Source organism: Ischnura elegans, chromosome X (assembly GCF_921293095.1).
Source record: "Ischnura elegans chromosome X, ioIscEleg1.1, whole genome shotgun sequence".
Classification (NCBI taxonomy): domain Eukaryota; kingdom Metazoa; phylum Arthropoda; class Insecta; order Odonata; family Coenagrionidae; genus Ischnura; species Ischnura elegans.
The window spans coordinates 26763336-26783847 of NC_060259.1; the positions used below are offsets into that span (position 1 = coordinate 26763336).

The 20512-nt window shown below is 37.9% G+C and overlaps 1 protein-coding gene across 1 annotated transcript in view; it reads right to left on the reverse strand.

Moving 5' to 3' along the window:
- The window catches only part of LOC124170896 (2-hydroxyacyl-CoA lyase 2-like), a 40955-nt gene extending 22375 nt beyond the window's left edge, over positions 1-18580 (reverse strand). The window contains exons 1-7 of the mRNA XM_046549934.1: positions 17548-18580; positions 17296-17454; positions 12235-12379; positions 9903-10067; positions 7433-7544; positions 5982-6082; positions 951-1129 (exon numbers count right to left, since the gene is read on the reverse strand). Of these exons, the coding sequence (XP_046405890.1) occupies positions 951-1129; positions 5982-6082; positions 7433-7544; positions 9903-10067; positions 12235-12379; positions 17296-17454; positions 17548-17667 (981 nt within the window). The 5' untranslated portion in view covers positions 17668-18580. The remainder of the gene's footprint in view (positions 1-950; positions 1130-5981; positions 6083-7432; positions 7545-9902; positions 10068-12234; positions 12380-17295; positions 17455-17547) is intronic.
- Positions 18581-20512: the final 1932 nt, after the last annotated feature.

Consider the following 20512-nt stretch of genomic DNA (forward strand, 5'->3'; position numbering starts at 1 on the left):
TTGCAATACTCTTGCGAGAGCTTTTAAACAAAATTGTTCGTGAGTAGGACTAGCATCGTAGAGGAACGGCGTATGCGAAGAGAGGATCGGAACTCTTTCTACTCCCTCTTATGCCGCTATTACTGCATTGCATTAGGAAATTGCATTAGGAAATTAGCATTGAAATAGGAAATTTTGATAACTGTCGAAATTCCAGGCATACGTCTGCAACACCGCATGATAGGATAAAAATGCCGCAATTTTTTTTTCTTTTTAACTTCGATGCTCAAAATAGGGGTGCGCCTCATACACACGCTTATATGGTATATACAAATGGTATACGCATCTCGTAATGTCTTTTGTACTTTTATATTGCATCTTTTTTTTGTATGCAAATCTTGATGTAGCCATGAATTGTATTTTGCCAACGGTGATAAATAAATATTATTATTATTATTCATTTTTCTCTATCAATATGGGGTGCAGTCTGTCTTGAGTCCCTTTCTTAGCCTCATAAGGAGAAGAGTACCCTGCAAGTCTAATTTTTAATAGCTACATTTTCTCCTATAGCCCTCCTCATTCTGACAATAGTTGATGATTGGCTTATAAAAATTGCCAAAGTAGAATTTCAATTGTACAGGCTTTTAAACCCAAAACCCTAACTTCAGATGTTCAAGTCATGGAATGAACACATTTGAATGAGTGTTGAAAGTTTATTACCCATGACACTCATATAATTTTGGTAGTCACAGGCTTTCTTCACTGAATTAAATATAGTTTGTAAATAGCAGGCAACAAGCCTAGAACCAGTTTGAATGATATGATGGCAACAGCCAATCATAGCAGTCACTTTTAATCTAAAGGTCATTATTCCATGTGCACCAAATTTACATCCAGTATTTACTTAATTGAAACTGAAATTTCAAATCACAAAATATTAAAATAATTATAAAATTGACAAGATAACTAACCTGAACATTGGATTCAGCTCCCAGGAGTCCTCGTGCCATCCCTCCAAGGTATGTGGGAACTCCCATTTGAATGAGAGCCTTCTGCAATGATGTAACTTCCTTTGGAATAAGCATGGCTTGACTGCCCACCACGAAAACTGGACACTGAGACTTTGATAGGAGCTCAGCCACTTTCTTCACTAGTAAGGGAACATGCAAGAGGTAAAATGCAATAAAACAGAAAGTACATTCAGTACTAATTAAACTTAAATATTTTAATGCATCTGGCATTAAGGTTTGAATTTTTTCATGCGTACTCTTATTGGGATATGATGCTATGATCCAAAGAGTTTTCGATTTTCCACTATAATGAAGATAAAAAAACATGATGCAGAGACAAGAAAATTCAATGAATGGGCTGTGCTCCTGCCATCTTTCAACAGGTTGAAATTACCAGAGCCAGTTTGCCTGGTGCAGTGAGTTGATTTTAGGGATGTAATTCGATACCCGGCAAAATCACAATACCTCTCGATACTAGGTGGAACGAAGAATATGGAATTGATCAAACAAAACTGGTAATTCAATACCAATATTCACAGTAGAACCTCAGACTTATGAACCTCTACAAATTGATATGAACCTCCAGTTTGCAAAATCTCAATTTTTTGTTTTATAATCTATGTAACTAATCCGTAGCATAATTCATTTTCTGTTTCACGAGGTCCATTAGTTCACCAAATGCCCATAGCAATAGATGGAGCTGCCCAACTGAACAATCAATATAGCTTGGCAACATTTTCAATCAGAGCATGTAAATTTGTTGCCAACTTCCCTTCGTAAAACACAGCTTTGGTTCCCACTCTTTTTCAAAAGCATTTCAACATGGCCAAGCCAAATATCTTCATTCGGGACATCTCCACTTTGACAATCTCAACTTTTTCATTGGGAGTCATGATTACTTAAATTTCCTGACCTGAAATTTTCATTAGGAAACCAGGCCACTGACGCTTAGAAAATTTTGCCTCAAATTTTAAACGCTCCACTAGCATTCTTCGCACAAGCTAAACTGCTGTATAACTGCAGTTCTGATTCCCCCATGTCCAAAATTCAATGGTGTCTAGATAATCCAGCCTTCATACCTTCCACCACTGGTACGATCACCTTGGGCACTGCTCTTTCCTTACCCATTTTACTCAGCCTCACCTTTATGTAAACATGTCACCATCAATGGCCACCCAAATTTCTAATGAAGGAAATAATAACCTAAAAGGGGCAGCCCTCCTCTAGCAGGGGCGCAGTCAGGAATTAAGGCTAGGGGAGGTTTTAGGCACTACTAATATGGGGTTTGGAGGGTATGGAATTCCCACCAATTTGCCCAGCAATGTTTGAGATAAATGGTTCAAAATGGTGAGTTTTACAGCTTTCTGAGGGATATTTTATTAATCCTTACACTATTTTATCAGTAATATTAACAAAATTAAGTAAAATAGATTAAACTTAAAAATTTCTCTGGGCTCTGGGGGGGGGGGGGTTATCCCCCTAAACCCCCCCTCGCTGCACCACTGTCCTCTATGACAATAAGAGTGCTTTTAAAGACCAATTTTTTTGCTAAGCTGCTTCTCAAAGTAAACAAGTCAAGGTGTCTAGCCATTTTGTGATTTCAAGAATCCACGGCCAGTTTGCATACAAAATGTGGATTTAGTCAAGGAAACGCTGCACTCAACATTCTGATTTCATCTTCGGGGAATCAAATGGAATTGGTTGACTTTGCGGAGAAAACCTGTTGATTTAAGTACACCCATGTCTCGTATAGCGCAAGGGATGCGTTCCTTGGGGTCTTTGCGCTATACGAATTTGCGTTATACGAGAGCGTTTTAACATTGGGAAGATAGGGATGCGTTCCTGGTAGCATAGGTCTTGGGTATTGAATTTCCTCTAAAACATATATATTCCCATAAATAGCCTTAGAAAACATTATTTATATAATTTTTTATAGTTTAAAACATCTTTAAAGATAGTGTGCATGCATTAGAATACTTTTATTCACGTTAAAAAAATTCTTACGTGCTTCTGAAATTCCCTCCTGTCGTGCGGGTGGGCTAACATCTGCTATCTCAGGGGTTCGTAATGCATTGCCGGCAGTGGACGATTTTTCAAACCAGTCTAAAAACAACTATTGTGTTACCCAGGCCCTTTTGTCGCTCATCGAAGTGACAGACAAACGCTACTTTGAATGCCATTTCATAGCTAGCGGAGTTTATGAATGATAAATCATTTTTATTTGAAGTCCTCCGAGTCATTAGCAGCTACGTGAAACAGTATTTAAATGTCTTGAAGCATTCCCAGGTTTTCCTTCCCTGAAGGCTTTAGCGTAGACCCTCTACCTGGAAGTCAATCGCCCAATAACCTATGACGGCAAAAATTACGTCTTAACCAGTATTGCTTAAAAAAAACTCATTTCCACTAGCCCCACGCTTAATTAATGATCTAAATTAAATCATTCTGTTAAGGAGACGAGATAAATTACTTCGGTAGGCCGGCTATCTGGACCCAATGACGAGTAATCCTTTTGGCCATTGCACAGCAATGGATTTCGATTATTATATAAACAAAAAAGAAGATTTGAGGCAAGCAATAATATTTGTATGCGTAAAATGATAGAAATTTCGTGTGTACTTAGCGCAAGTTCACGTTTTATCACGAGCGCGTTTAAGATTTTTGATTAGGCTACACTGCGTTGCAATGTTTCCCCGAGGAACGAATTTGCGCTATATCGAAATTGCGCTAATTGAAATTGCGCTATACGAGACATGGGTGTACTTGGTCATTTAAGCTGACAGTAGCACACCTAACTATTATGTATCACTTTTAGCAATATGCCAGGATGCTCTGAAGATGGACAATGACAACAGATGCCTAAGAATCTGGTAGTATAAATATATATTAGAGATGGGTCGAATAGCAGATTTCTCGAATTCGAATATCGAATTCGAATATTAAATCATTGCTCGAATATTCGAATACCTCGAATTTCGAATACCTCGAATACTAAATGATGAATGCTGGATTATTTGACTCGGTTGCCCATGCAGCAGGCAACACAAGATTTTGGGGAGTAATTTTGATTTCCTTTAAATGATTCGAACAGGAATTTAGCTGATTAATGAATATTTTAATTTTATGGAAACAATTGGGCATATAATTAATTCAACTAACATCGCTTTGCCCCCACTCCTGCTGCCAAGTGCTAGCTGACAATCTGAGGCATTTTGCAAAATACAAGCTCTTTTCCACCGGATTTTCTTCAATTATTTTCAGTCCATCTTTCGGAGTTCTCACGAGATAAGAAGATGAATTGGAATTGCTATCAGGGAGAAAACAAATATTCTGAGAAAATATCCCTTCGTCTGTGACTGTAACAATAAAGATTTATAGCACCACTGATAAATTGTAACTTGATATATGTTTTCGGAAAAAAATACCTCATCAACTTCGGAGATGCTTTGCTGCTCATATCGTGTTTCGCCAGAATGCTAAGTCTCCGTCGTATTTTGACACCTATTTCTTTGCGTAAAATGCTTAAATAAACTCAGAAATACTTCGTGTTTGGTCTTATTCTTTTTGAAATTACGCGCACATTACTAATATTTCAATTCAATAAAGGTGTAACATCAATTGACGAAAGTCATTCTTAGACACCTTTTGTGCTAATAGATGACTCATGCAGCGGTTGACCTCCACAGAAATGGGGAACTTCGAAGCTGGTAGGAAAAAAAAAGGTCAGTGGGGGAGAAAAGGGAGGGCCCGAAACACGTTTCTATTGTTCTCGTGTAACTTGGTATTTTTTTCGAAGCCAAGGTCTTCGTAATATGATCCCTGCGCGAGCTGTGACCTTTTTTTTCGAAGAAGAGGAAAGCCTCAGAGGGGGGCTAGTGCTGAATGGAGAGGGATACCGGATCTTGGGAAATGCGCTAATGTAAGTATCCCGCGGTACTCACACAGCAGTTGACCTCCAGAAATGGGGAACTTCGAATCAGGTAGCCAGAAAAAGGTCAGTGGGTGAGAAAAGGGGGGAGGGCGTGAAACACGTTTTTATTGTTCTCGTAACTCGATATTTTTTTCGGAGCAGGGGTCTTCGTAATGCGATCCCTGCGCGAGCTGGGACCTTTTGTTTGATTTCGGAGAAGAGGAAAGCGTCAGAGTGGTTGAGGCAAGTGCTGAATGGAGGGGGATAGCGGATCGTGGGAAATGCCCTAAGGTTGCTATCCCACGGCACTGAGGTTCTCCTGGTGGGGGGAATCGGGGATTTTCGGATTTTTTCACCCGACCATTTTCGGTTCCCCTCGTCGAACTCTTTTCACCGCTAAAATCCACGAATTTGATGTAATTCGTCAACTTGCGTAAAACGGCGCTGCGAGCACTAAATGACTACAGATATCTACATTTTTCCGAGTCAACTACCAACGACGTACGTGCGACAGTGTATGACGCGAAATTCAAAGTATTCGAGATATTCGAGGCGGTACTTTTCGCATAACTATTCGAAACCTCGAATATCGAATACTTTCTAATATTCGAGGTATTCGAGTATTCGCGGATACTATTCGCACATCTCTAATATATATATATAAAGTAAATATAAATAAATCCGCCTATGTTAGAGATTATCTGCACCTTGATTATTTGTTCCTTGGATTACCTACCCCCTAAGTTCCTCAGCCAGTCCCCAAATTCCTCCCCCTCAATTCTACCCACCTATCTCACCTGATAACAATATGATGAAATTGATCCCAAGTCAAAACTATGAGAAAACTGATCACAAATTCCAAATCATCTGTTCTTCCTGCCGTTCCATTAACTTGAATAATAAGAACTCTACTGTCACTTGATTTCAGTAAATGCTATCCCTATCACCGAATGAACTGATGTGAATTAATAATATGTTGATTCAATGATGAATTTTTTGATACCATGGATTTAACAATAAGATCCATCCTGAGGAACAAGTTAAAATCACAAAGCTGAGATCTACAGTAAACATTGTGTGCATACCCAAACTCTCATCAGATAGGGGTGTTGAAACTGGTAAAGGGTCCATTTTTCTTGGCACCCAAGCGGAGGCAAAAAGTCTGGCCAGATAGTACTCAAGGTACCTACAAGGATAAAAATTGCATGCTATGATAACTTCCACCTAAAATTCATAAGTACCTACGTAAAATAAAATCATGAAACAAAATAATAACAAAATAATCACATGGATTAGATAGCATGACTGAGTGACAAGGTGTAAAATATCCATCCAAAGCAAAATCCAAAATATTCATTCAGCCACAAAACTAGAACTCCCACAGAGAAAGAGAGGAAAAATAACATTTAAATTCACACTTTGAAAAAATGCATGGAGGGTCAACAATGTAAAGTAAACTCTTGATTACATAAACTTAGCGAGACCAGAAAATAGGCACTTAGTACATAATATCGATTTTTGTCATTTCAAACCTTAATAAGTTGTGAAAAAATGTTTGCTTTTGTTTCAACCACTCTGTTTTTTTCTGTCTTAAGTGGCCTTTTTATATGTTTTCAGTGGCTATTTTAGATTGAATTTTTTAAAAATGCTCTTTCTTTTAGATTTAATGCTGTGAAAGATTGTTAAAAATCACACGACCCTAAACTTCCAATTCTTTATTGTTAAATATTACAATCTTAGCGCTAAAGAAATTCCCGTCCATTTTAGAAAACATAATTATGTAAATAGCATCTTGAAAATTTTTGTGTAAGAGTTTAATCTAAGAATTTTATGGCCAGTAGCCTAAAGCAACTATTATCTATGTATAAGATAGATATTTGTTTCCAACGCATATGAAATTTTAACAGCAGCAACTAACTGCCACTTATGACGCCCTCTATCGTTCAGTGACAAGAAAAAAAGAAAAGCAAGGCTCCTAGCCAATTTCCAAAATAACCTTCATAGGTTAATATTTGTAGTTCTTTCCGTATTACCAGGTGAATGTCCAATCTTTTCAATTAGTTATTTTCATTATGATTCAGTTACGATCATAAATAATGCAGGATATGATTTTCCACCGGTGAATATTTGAAGTAAATTCTTTACGAGCTCATTGTCTGGCTGTCTTGCTCCATCATCTACGCAGGCGTTAAAATTGAAGACTTTTTGTCATTAAGGCCATTGATGCTGAGAGTGAGGTGCCATGTTTATACAATAAGTCTCTCTTTTTTATGCCAACAGGAGCAAGGTTCCTACCTGAGAAAGGCTGTATAGTATGCATGTGGTAACAAAGTTCATCACAATCGTGAGTTTATGCAAAATGTAATGCCAAGTTGCATTGCAGCTGGACAAAATAACCAACATATATACCTTTCACAACAAAAAAAGATATAATTTAAACATAATACGAAAAAGCTTAGAAGACCATCATGTTGCTTACGTTTTGATACACTTACGCTCAATTTGAAATGAACAAAAGACCAAGCTGCTTACTTACCAGTGGAGTATGAGGCTAAATATTGAAGTAGTACTTTGTTTCCCAAGCATCTCCTGCCTCACCACATAGTATGGATACAGCACATCAATTGGGAACTCCACAAAGACTGGACCTACAAAAACAAAGTATTAAAATTACACAATATATTTTTTTAGATAAATGGAATGGATACAGGGAAATAAAATGTAGATAAGGAAAACAAAACATTTCTACACACTACAGAAATGTCAACTTACACACAGGACATTGTACTTGAACTATTGTACGAAGAACCATTCACAAATGCTACATGTGAATAATGTCAATACATATCTCACTAAGACTGCCTCCCCTATCCAGGAAGCTGAAGTGCCATGAATTTTTTACGATAATGGTGCGACTAAGTTTTAGTGCTAACAAACAGAAAATCTTTTCTCCATATTAATGATAATATAAGATGCTTCTCCTGTATGAATCTTGCTCCTGTTGTCATCAAGGAAGAGAGACTTATTATATAAACATGGAACCTCACTTCCAGCATCAATGGCCTTGATGACGAATAAAAAGGCTTCTATTTTAACATCCGCAAAGATGGTGGAGCAAGACAGCCAGACAAAGAGCTCGAAAAGAATTTACTTCAAATATTCACCGGTGGAAAATCATATCCTGCATTATTTATGATCGTAACTGAATCATAATGAAAATAACTAATTAAAAAGTAGGGATGAGTCAATTTCAAATGTTAATTCACGATTCCACCGATTCTTGGGCACGGAATCGGAATCGAGAATCGATCGCCTAAAGTCGATTCCGATTCCATCGATTCCAGGAAGATAAATGTTTTGAGCATAGACTATAAGCTTGGGACATAAAGGCCACTACACACCTAAGCGACCGCGGTGTCAGCCTTGCCCGTACGGAGGATACGCCCGGCACGCGGGTGCTGCGACAAACATACCTAAGCGGCCTCGGAAACATGAAAATTTCGGCAAGAGTGACAAACCGACGAACCCTGAAATGGTGCGTGTACAATAGCAATTCTCTGAGAAAAAAATTGAAAATCATGGAATCGGGAAGCAATGCATGCGTTTTTTGTTCTTTTATTAACCGCTGGTCGTGGTAAATCAAATTATTGCGATTATGAATCACCATCCGAGAACTCATCTGGACCGCCAATTTTAACGTATGATAGATCGAAATCAATATATTTTTATTTCCAAATGATATTTGAAGTTTGGTGATAGTAAAAACGTGCAGAGAGCGAGTTTTCCTGTGAAAAAAAAGTTTCTTATAAACAAGTGCAAAGAGCATTTTTTTTAATAGAACTTTTTTCATAGACTAACATGCGTCTGCATCAATAATAAAAATTTAGACACATTCGCATTTGTATAGCCCAGTTTCATCAATGCAACCCCTGAGAAAGTTGATACTTGCTTGGCATAAGCCGCCGGGGCCTCCGGGTGGACTCGACAGGTTGTGTTCGGCCGCCACTGCGCACCCGCCAGGCTGCTCTGTTATGTGTGGACGCAATGAACACTACGTTATTGCTTAGCCACCGCAGCTATTGTTATTTTATTCCATTTCATTCTTAAACTTTAACAACAGCAATGCTACAGATAAATCAATATCCCACCTTTTAGTGTGAATAAGAATCGATGGAATCGGAATTGGAATCGGAATCGAAAAAAAGTGGAATCGACTCATCCCTATTTGAAAGATTGGACATTCACCTGACAATACGGAAGGAACTACAAATATTAACCTATGAAGGTTATTTTGGAAATGGGCTAGAAGCCTTGCTTTTCTTTTTTTCCTGTCACTGAGCGATAGAGGGCATCACAAGTGGCAGTCAGGCAGGCTGCTGTTAAAATTTCATAGGCATTGGAAACAAATATCTATCTTATACGTAGATAATTGTTGCTTTAGGCTACTGACCTCAAAATTCTTAGTTTAACTCTAACACAAAAATTTTCAAGATGCTATTTGATTAAGTTTTGTAAAATGGACGGGAATGTCTTTAGGACTAAGATTGTTGATATTTAACAATAAAGAATGGGAAGTTTAAGGCCATATGATTTTTAACGATCTTTCACGGTATAAAATCAAAAAGAAAGAGCATTTTTTTAATTCAATCTTAAATACCCACTGAAAACGTTTGACAAAGCCACTAAAGACAAAAAAGGGTGGTGGGAAAAAAAGCAAACATTTTTTCAATAGTTATTAAAAAGGTTTGAGATTTAGAAACTAGATATTAAGAAGTGCCTATTTTCCGGTCCCGCTTACTTCGTATAATCGAGAGTTAACTCTACATATTTTGGAGTTGCAAACTGGATATTTACAACCGATACTTGTCCTAAAAACATACCCAAACGTCGCAATTACATGAATTATTTGCATTAACTCATGTAATATTCAACTAGCCAAGCCAATAAAACAGACCATAATATCCATATTATTCATTGCTTCCAAAGCAAAATAAGTTTCTCTTTACCTGGTACACCAGACATGGCTATATTGATAGCCTTCCGAAGAACAGGAACTATATCCTTCACATACTTGACAGTCACACAGCACTTACAAACTGATTTAAAGAGAGAAATTTGATCAATATCTTGTAGAGCCCCTTTGCCTTTCAGAAGAGTGGCTGCAGCCCCACCTAAAACAAAATATGTAAATGTCCTCAATTCGGCTCAATCATATGTACATACTGAGGGTTGATAAAAATTATGATTAAGAAATATTGAATATTAATTCTTCTTTTATTCAATCAGTTTTTTTTTAATATTTAATGGCTAGCATTATGCTACACTTAAAAATTACATATAATACTCCACAAAAACACTGTATATGTACTAATACTTCAATAAAAATGAAATAAGATTTAATGAAGACTCTTAACATGATTCTACCATATTTTAATATCAATTCATCAGGGAATTCTGACACACAATGTATAATCTTTTGTATTCATTTCATTTGTCACTGCGTACCATCGCATTGGATCTCTTGACGGATAATTTACTGTCACACAGATTTTTATGAATGTAATACATACTTAGTATTTTTCCCAATGATAAAACTGCATGTTGTAGCCTTAGGTTGATTAAAATTATGATTTTATGCTTATGAATAAATTACTAATGCATTTATTTCATTATTAATTAATTTTCCAATTTTTTAAAATTTTACTGCTGGATATGCTGTTTGTGACATATTTTAGTCCTACCTAAAAAAATCCGCAAAACCTCCCAGCCAGCACAAAGTAAGAGACTTACTCATTTCTTATGGTTTTCTTACCGAAAAAGGTTATAGAGGTTACTGTAACCTAATATTCTTCTGTAAGGCAAGAAGATTTTGAGGAATAATAGATAAAGAATGCTGTCAAATATCCTCATTATAACATAAGCCGCTTATTTTGTACGGGTGCAAAAGCCGGCAGAACAGCATACCATGCATTTTTCACTGCTCAGAACTGAGCGCAGTATGAATTAAAAGCCTGCTGATGAAATTCAATAAGTAATATGAATTTTTTTTAACAACTTCCAGCCACTCACTGGTGAAGATGCTAAACAAATTTCTTTCTCATGAAGGAGGAAAAAATTTGTATCAGCAGGACTCACAAAATTTCCAACTGTTGCTCACCAACTTGACGACTACACCAGCACTTCACATGAACATAAGAAGGAGGGACTGATTTTAACAACAATGTTACAATGGTGCAACCAAAACTTAACTCTTGCACAGGTGAAACAAGCTTATTTCACTGAAGGCCCACACAATCTGACATATATTCATTTCATTTTTTGCCAAAGTAACTTGACCTCTAAACTAGTGATAATGGAGTTTTATTTCTGATATTTTTTATTTTATTTTTTAAAATGTATAATTATCTCCACCTTCCCGAAATCCATGCATCACGGCCATGCCACAGTGAAATCTAACAAATACCAACGCAGGACGGTCACAAACACCCATTCCCTGAATAAAGGCAACCTACACAGGTGGGACTTGCACTAACGACTTTTGGTTTGGCTGGGGAGGAGTTAACCCCATACCACCAAGGACAGCAAAATATCTATATATTTATCTTATATATCATCACTATTTACATGAAAACATTTATATCTCACAACCATGGTTTCTATAGCTATATTTATAAATGTAAATGATTTTTAAATTATGGTCATAATTTCATACACCAAGGATGAAGTTTGCTATGAAAAAATATTAGGCTTTTCCAGGATTTGAACCCAGATCCCCTAATTGCCAGTAAGTTGTGTTTGCAATCAGGAGATCCAGGTTCAAATCCCAGCTATGCCGAATATTTATTTCATGGCGAACTTCAACCTTGGTGAATTGAACTTTGTACCCATACACGTGACTACATACAAAGTCACTTGCTTCATGCAGGCCTTCTTTAGTCACATGGATATTTCAGAAAAATGTGAAACATCATAAATAGAAATATAATTATGCATAAATACTTTAATGAATTCTCGGAATGAGACAATAATATCTAGGGAGATGCTGAAAGTTAGGCCTCCATTTTATAATGATTCTGGATGTTTGCAAGCATGGCCATTTGAAACCCATGAGAAAAGGCTGTTTAAGCGCCTTCCTTATTTCTTCTTTCCAGCTTATTAACTCAATGACTTATAATGTGCTGGCAGGGTACTAGTCAGAGATATGGAAAAATAATATAAATCATTGATAAAAATTGAAATAGAAAATTTGATAAAAGAATAAATCATCACTGAGCCATTAAAAGTCAGCATATGGTGGAAAATGCGCAATACAGAATATAAGGCAACACGTATATGTACCTATAAGTAACACTGGAGACTCTGCCATCTGTGCATTCTTCACAGCTGTTACAGTATTAGTCAAACCAGGACCAGCAGTTACAGCAGCAACACCAATTTTTCCAGACAATCTTGCAGCTGCATCAGCAGCAAACACTGCCGAAGCCTACAAATGTAAAAAAAATGCTATAATTCAGAATCCAAAGACATTCTACCAACAGATATGAAAAATGTAATAATCCACACCCGAGGGAATCACCCCCTTGTAGTTAGTGATCAATAAATGGGCCAGTAGGGCCAATTACATATTTTAAATAATTCTCTATGGAGTAAATGTCTCCTTGAAGTGAGGGGAAAATTAACGAAGAAAGACTTACTGCCTGTTCTATTGTTTATAGGTTCCGCACCTTTCAATGAAATACACAATTTTCAATGTTGTCTACCATAAATGACAAAAATTTCTGTCACACAATTACTGGAAGATAATACAAAAACCCTAAACCAGATGCCATTCACTCCAGCTTGGGCACACACTACGTTACATAGGCATGTAGACACTCACCTGTCCCATTTTAATTATAGGGCAGTGTTGCTGAAAACTTGGAAGGTTGGTACACGAGGCAACCGCCATCCTTTGCCTTTATCCTCTCAAGAAAGTACAACGAAGAATATGTGAAACGCAGCAGAAACTGTGCTACGTAGCAGTTTGTCTTAGTCACTATAATAGGGTAGTTTCCTCCATCAAAGAAATTGAAAGGCATTGATTGTGATTCATTACCCACCATTAGTGCATTCATAATATACAAATTATTTGGTTTTAGAAATACCAGTTTAGACGAAAGGCAATGGTCAATTTTTATCCTCATTTGAAAAAGGCCAGATTAGCACCCATGCGATTCCACTCCACGTGACGTCACAGGTACCTAGTTTCTATACGAGTAGATAGGAGTTTTACATCGTCTGAGATTACCAATGCATGCATGAGGCACAGAGCTTAGGGGAACATATCTTATTAATCACCTATTAAAACTGCTTATGGTCGGAAAGTTTCCTTCGTTTGATAAGGTATTAATAATCCTTATTTAAGCCAAGCACTACCAGCCAGCAGGGTACTCGGCTACCTGCTAGCATCCTGCGTCGTATCAGCCCTCAAAGCCTTGCCCCACGGTCACCTCACTTGCGGCAGCGGGAACCAGAACGACATCACATGGAGTTTTCCCAGCATTCATACTTACCCGTCACGTTTTCGCGGGCTTGAAAATTTTCACTTTTCATTTAATCGCGAAAAATAGATATTGTCATTTAAAAATCTAAATACGTGAAATACATACTCCAGAAGTAATAATCTTTCGATTTAGGCAATAAAAAAATAATAGGAAACCACCCTATTGTAATTATTTCATCAATGAAAAATAACTCCAATGCCACGGGATCCTCTTAACACGAAAAGGCGATATTTTTTTCAACTAAATCACATGCAAAGGTAAGAGGGGCATCTTCACAGCCGATCTCTTCCCAATTACTATTTTCTTAAAAATTCACAGAAAAATAAGATGGTATAAATCACTGAACCCGGAGTCAAGGGAGTATGCAATTGAAACTTCCAAAGAGGTATCAGAACATTCTGCACTGTTTTCTTCCAGAGCATCAAGCACAGGCTCATAGGACAACTCACGAGAGCTAGAAGGCATGGTCAACCAAGGAGGGGTTCAGATATGGAAGGGACCCAAGGTAAAAAAAATAAAACCACCAAAGCAAACGTAGGCGTGAAAAACCCCAACCCTCACCTTCAACCATCGTAAATAAGATACCAGATACTGGCAGGTCTTCAAGGTTACAAGAACCATTGAGTGACAATGCCTGGATGGTCCAAGCCTCCACTATCATTGCCACGATGAGAGAGAAAGGAAAGGATGAGGCAGAAAAGCAGATGATGATGAACCACAGAGGAAAGCATTCCCCGCATAGAACACGCAATGGCTAAGAAAGCATATAAATCGGAGCTTAAGTGGAAGACTATCTCCCATGAACGTCCACCAGACGCTGCTCCTAAGGAAAGCATCCTGGCATCAGCTGGAAAAAAATATTCTAAAAAAATACGAGCACACAAACAAAGGCAATTAAGAGGTACAGAACAAAAGCAGGCAGATATGTCTCACATTTATATGTACTCACTAAAAGTACATACCTATATGGAAGCTTAAGAGACAGGAATGCCTAATGAAACTTTCGGATGCCTATGGCGTACCACACATGCTTGAGGCATGGCATTCAGAGGATGCAGACGATGTGTTGTACATGCTGAGAGAAGGACCACGGGCATTTAAAGTCAGGCTTGAGGGGTTAAAGCACCGACGAGGATGGATGAAGATGCAGCTGGGGTAGCAAAACAGGAGTCAAACTCCAGGGGTAAAAAAGCCCTAGTAGATGGAATGCACTGAGGCAACTCACGTCCATGAACAATTGGGTTGTTGGAATGTTTACGTTCAGACTCAGTAGCAAAGTTTTCCTTCTCTTTAGATTTATATTTGGACTCCCGTATATGATCCACAAGACGAGATTTATTTCCACCTGATCCTTAGAGCTAATTGTGATTCAAAAACACACTGGAAGGAAAGTGTAGGTGCTTTTAATCAAGTAACTTCCCACATTTTTTTGCAACTGAGTACTAAACATTTGAAAACTATGATTATTGACTGATTACAATTATTTTTCTTATTCTAAAATGCTGACAGCGAGTGTATCTAATAATTTTAGTGAGAATTGTAGGAATATGAGTAGGAATTTTACTCAATGGAGATTTGACACTAATGAGCCACAAGGATGCAAAGACATAATCACTGCTTATTCCCTCTCAGTGAATGAATATGTATTAGAAATAAATGTGTTCACATAAATGTAGTCATAATTATATATTTCATTAATTTAATTATTTCATAAATTTAATCGCTTTCAAAAATTCATTACTAAGTTTATCTAGAGTCAACTGTATCGATTGAGTTCATATTAAGAATGCATCTTATACAAAATGAAAATATGTAGTATGATTACTTCAGATTCGAACCCTCTCAAAGCATCACGCAACTATCATGCATGGAATCAACCTGCTCGGCTACAACAGCTTGGCTACGTCTTCGTGAACCATAAACGGTGAGCCTTAATAGGAATCTATAGAGAGGATAAACCATGCCATGGTGTCCAAAAGAAAACACTCCGATGGTGCAACATGTGCCTCATTGTTACCTCCGAGCATTCCATCCACTATAGCTTTTGCCCCTTAGAATATGACTCCTGTTTTGCTAGCCCAGTTGTATCCACATCCGTCCTTGTTAGCTTTTGGTGCCATAAACTCAAAGTATGCAGGTTGCCTCATGTGCAAATCTTCCAAATTTTTACTGACCTGGCCCCGTATGTAAAATGGGACAGGTGGGTGTCTACATATTATTGTAAATGATAAGAGGAGGATAAGGAGCAAGGTGGGGAGGAGCCCTCCCCTAAAATGAGTAAACTTTAAAAAAAAGAAGTACCTAAGTCTTAGATTAATGAATCATGCACATGTTGAGCTCACGTGAAGTGGATTTACAAATCATTCCATGATGCGGCACATTTTGGGGATCTTGCCAGGTTGTCAGCTGAACAAGTTTTATAACACAAAACACAGCTTGCACACATTGTGAGTGGAATAAGGCAGGGAGTGAATATAGTGTTGAAGTAGAGAGAGAGTCAAGAGTTCCTAAGCTAAGCTTCTTATGGTTTACAGCTTACCGAGTGTTACTTCTCAGTCTGTTTTCGGTGAACCAAGGTCCTACCCTTCCACTTCTTACCACAACCAACAACCAATTACAACAGACAACTAACTAACAACTAAAACCTACTTACCCACAATAACTGACCCTTGTCCTTCTGAGGACTTCTTTTTTATTCTACTGGAGCCTAAGAACCTACATCTGGAGTATGCTCCTATACTGAAGTGAGGCATGGACAATGACCGCAGCGGAGAAAGCAAGGATAGAGGCCTTTGAAATGTGGTGCTACAGAAGAATGATGAAAATCAAATGGATCGACCGAGTTAGTAACGAGGAAGTCCTAAGAAGGGTAGGAGAGAAGAGAAGCCTCATGAAAACCTTAATAAGAAGACGGAACAACCTTATAGGCCACATCTTGAGACATGATGGCCTGATGAAGACAATCGTCGAAGGACAGGTGGAAGGCAAGAATGGAAAAGGAAGACCTCGAACAAAATATATGGAACAAGTAAAGAGAGATGTGAAAGAGAAGAAATACGTAGGAGTGAAAAGATTAGCTGATAGGAGAACTGAGTGGAGAGCTGCGTCAAACCAATCCTAGGATTGTTGACCAGTGATGATGATGATGGAGCCTAAGTTAGTAGAAGGGGGTTTCTGTTTGGCATCTACCCCTCTAAGATTATAATCGAAAGTAGAAATATGGAGTGGCACAATATAAGTGAAGGTAACAGATAAGGGGGAAAGGGAAAATGGAAATGGCTTTTACTAGAAATAGGGAATTGAGGTTAAGTTAGTGGGAGGCATGAAAATGGGTGTCGTTTAAGACTAATGACCTCTCTCTCTCTCTTATTAGTAAAGAGCATTGCAGATATACTATCCCTTGTGCTCACAACACACATGGGCATGGACACCACATGCATAGATGGCCCATCCCATATATTGATAGAGGGAGACCCAAAGGGTCTAATCACTTAAATGAATTTTACAAATATTCATTAAAGGCGTGGTCACTTCTCATCACAGTAGTCGTGCTCTACATTGGGGCCAAACAAATGTTTACAGCATCAGACAGAACTACTCTCAAGGTGGAATATATGGGAGTTAGCATAACATACATGGGCTTAACCACATTTATGTAGGTACCCTACTGCAATGATCAGCTGTGCCACCATTTTACGGAGTATTCTTCAGCTTACCTATGTTCCATTCTCAAATATTGGGTATAACTAACTCCACATATGTGGGTCCACAACACAAAAATTAGAGCAAATCCTAAGATTCTACCTTGCTGGTCATATATTTACATGGCAGTAGGGGGTTCAGTAAGTAATCATACCTCATGGCGAGTGTCCACGACACGGATACCAATTTTCTCTGCTGCAGCGAGTATTGGAGATATGTGTCCCCCAACAAGAGTAAATATATGACTGACTCCATGGGCCTCCAGTACCTGGGCCACGATTTCACCACCATGACTCTTGCCAAGGGGGTCTACCTGCAATCAATTATTAATTACATCTAACAAATCAAGGATGAAATTAAAATGAATTCGCTGAAATTATTCGTCACATTCCTTTGAGCAGCCTACCTTTCTAATTTCTGAGATCATCTTAACAATGTTTACACCATATGCCACTATCATCAGAATGGCAATTGACATAAAGATCGCCCACATGCCTTCCACGGTTGTGATAGCGTCCATATTCATAGTGACAAACAAAATTTGATTGACCGGCAGTACAAATTGCAAAACAACAGTCACTCCAACCACCTTCTACCCTAGATGAACCACGAATTCACATGGAGTTAACTTAAGTACCGAGTCCGTATGAACCTTAGGACGAATCACCGAACCGAATGTCCCTGACCTGAACTGTCAGAAAGTGATGGCTGGGCACGGAATGATATTGGTGATATAAGAGATGTACCAGATATACTGATAAGCGCCGTCGGAACGGCCAGGCGGACCACGGACTTGTTCACTCCAAGTATGCGGGCGTGGACGATAACACAAGTGAATAACCGGAGAATATGTTAATTGTGAGATATCTTCGAAGATGAACCGGGCATAGGTGTCACCAAATCGGTTAAATCGCTACGATGGAATCGGTGCCTTTTTACGGCCCTATACATTCTTAGATACTTTAAAACAGAATTATGGAGGGAAAACCTCACGCAATTTCCGGCTAAGTTCTGTCTGTGAGTGAGATTAAATTATTAACGCAGCAAATGTGCCCAGAATCGTGTCTATAAATAAGAATATTCACGATTATGCCAAAGAACTAGCTTCACACTTATTTACCTATTAAAACGATCAAAGACTTACATCGACGAATGGCTAATGATTCAAATAATTCCAATATTACAATCTTTACCTTCAATAGGCTAAACTTTCCTTTATAAGATCAAAAACAACTTATTTCTCGTCGTTGGAGTGTTGATCGCAGTCGGCCTGTCAATTACAGCCTGAGACACACTTCAGAGGCTAACAATTGTGAACTCTTTGATGCGACTAGGATTTCATGTCAGAATGTTACATATTATAGTGTTATTTCTACAAAATAATGTATAATAATAAAGTAATTGCCAATAATTCAAGAAAAAGTGTTATTGTAATCGGATTTCATCAGTCATTTGTTAAAAAAACACTTGCGTCTAGAAATAGCGGCGGAAGTTTTTACAGCGGGTTTTCCAACTCAAGGAGATTCTAACTTATTGTACTACTAGTCACTTAGCAGCTCGAAGTGAAATAAAATGAAATTCTAAAAATTTCAATTTTTATTATATACTGCAATAAAAATTTGATTACTTATAATTTCACGTTAAAAATAATTATATAGATGCTTTCTCAGCTTATTTGATGGATGTTTTTTTTCAGGATATTTCACTTGGGTGAGTTTGTTCATGAATAATTACATTTCGGGGTCCAAAATGTTTCTTGTTGTAGGGGTGAAGTGCATCCTTTATTTCAGTCAGTGATTTGTAGAGGATTAGGAAGGAAATGGTTGTAATTTCTTCTAAAGCTTGTTGGGACTGCTGTTGCCAAATAATGTACCCATTAGTTCTACTTAAGCCTTTAAAACATAGTACACCATCAAACCGTGCTGCAATCACAAAAAAATATTACTGCATGGCTCTTATATAATTATCCTGCATGAATGAGAGAGCAAGTGGAAGAGGCAGCAACGAGTGCCATGAAGCCCAGCACTTTTAAGCCACCATTGCTCATTAACACCTAAAACAGTATTGTAACATAAACTTGACTCGTCTACATCTACATCTACAAATTACCCTGCGAGCCACCTCTAGGGTGTTTGGCAGGGGGTGATCAATCACCAGCATGCAGCATGCATTTGGACTCCCACATGCACACCACACCGTCCAAGAAACGTCCCGTATAATAACAAACTATACTACTATATGCTGTTAGAAATAGAATATAGAATAGAAATTCAGAAACATGCAGTAAGTTTTACATAGGTTAGTAGGCTACACTACAAGTCATGCAATCTATTTACGCGTTCTATTGCTGCCGTTATAATCTCTTATTGATCGTGGAAAAAATGACATTCGGAATCTGTCTGTTCTGCAATCTATCTCTCTTATTTTATTTATATGATCTGATCTTCCGTAGTACGTTGGCAGTAATGCAGTCCAACTCGAGTCGAAAATTTGGTAAAGGCAAAGCTCTAGTTGCTTTAATATTAAAGACCTAGCGGCTCAGACCAAACGGTTCTTATTGAAATTAACAAGATTGTAAGGACTAATATATGGCTTCACAACCATTGAGGCATTGATTTGCTGTTCACGGCAAGTTTTGTTAAAGCAGTTTCACCTTAATAGTATTCATATTCAAGCACAATACACATTATAATTGCCACCAAGGAAGACATAGACAGTCACTTTCCATGGTGTTGTCTCCCTCTCCCTTCCTGGCCTGGAGCAACCTTTCTCTTACTGGCACACATGCCCCCGTATGTTTGGGTCCAAAGTACATACCTTTTGCCTTACTTGAGCATGCAAGCACTCAAGGCTGCCGGAAGGAAGTGCTGTGTGTTTAGAATTGCTCAGTGCATTGGTTAAGGAGTGAGGGAAGGAACAAGTTGGCCACCTCTAACGTATGGTAAATTTCTACTGTTGAAATGGAAGGATAATGGATAAATTTGGATTCATTAATAAATAACAAAAATACTAAGGGAATTGAAGAACTGATGAAACTAATTACATCATTCCTTTTTCTGCATTGTGATACAAAGAAGCAACCATAAATATGTTTAAGTAAATAAAAAAGCACAAAGAAAGTGTCAGCAACAGATTGATTGCTCATCTAATGGGAGTCGAGAAGTTAACATCATTGGGTTAAAAACAACAAAAAATTGTTTATTCCAACAATCCTTACTTATTCCACCTATGTGTGACTCAAGAAATACACCCTGAAAATTCCATAGCTCTATTCTGTAGCAGTGACATTCCAGCGGTTGGGGCTGTGCATTTACGAGTGATTCAATCAAGACACCTTCCTTTACATAAGAGATATACAAAGGAACCATAAG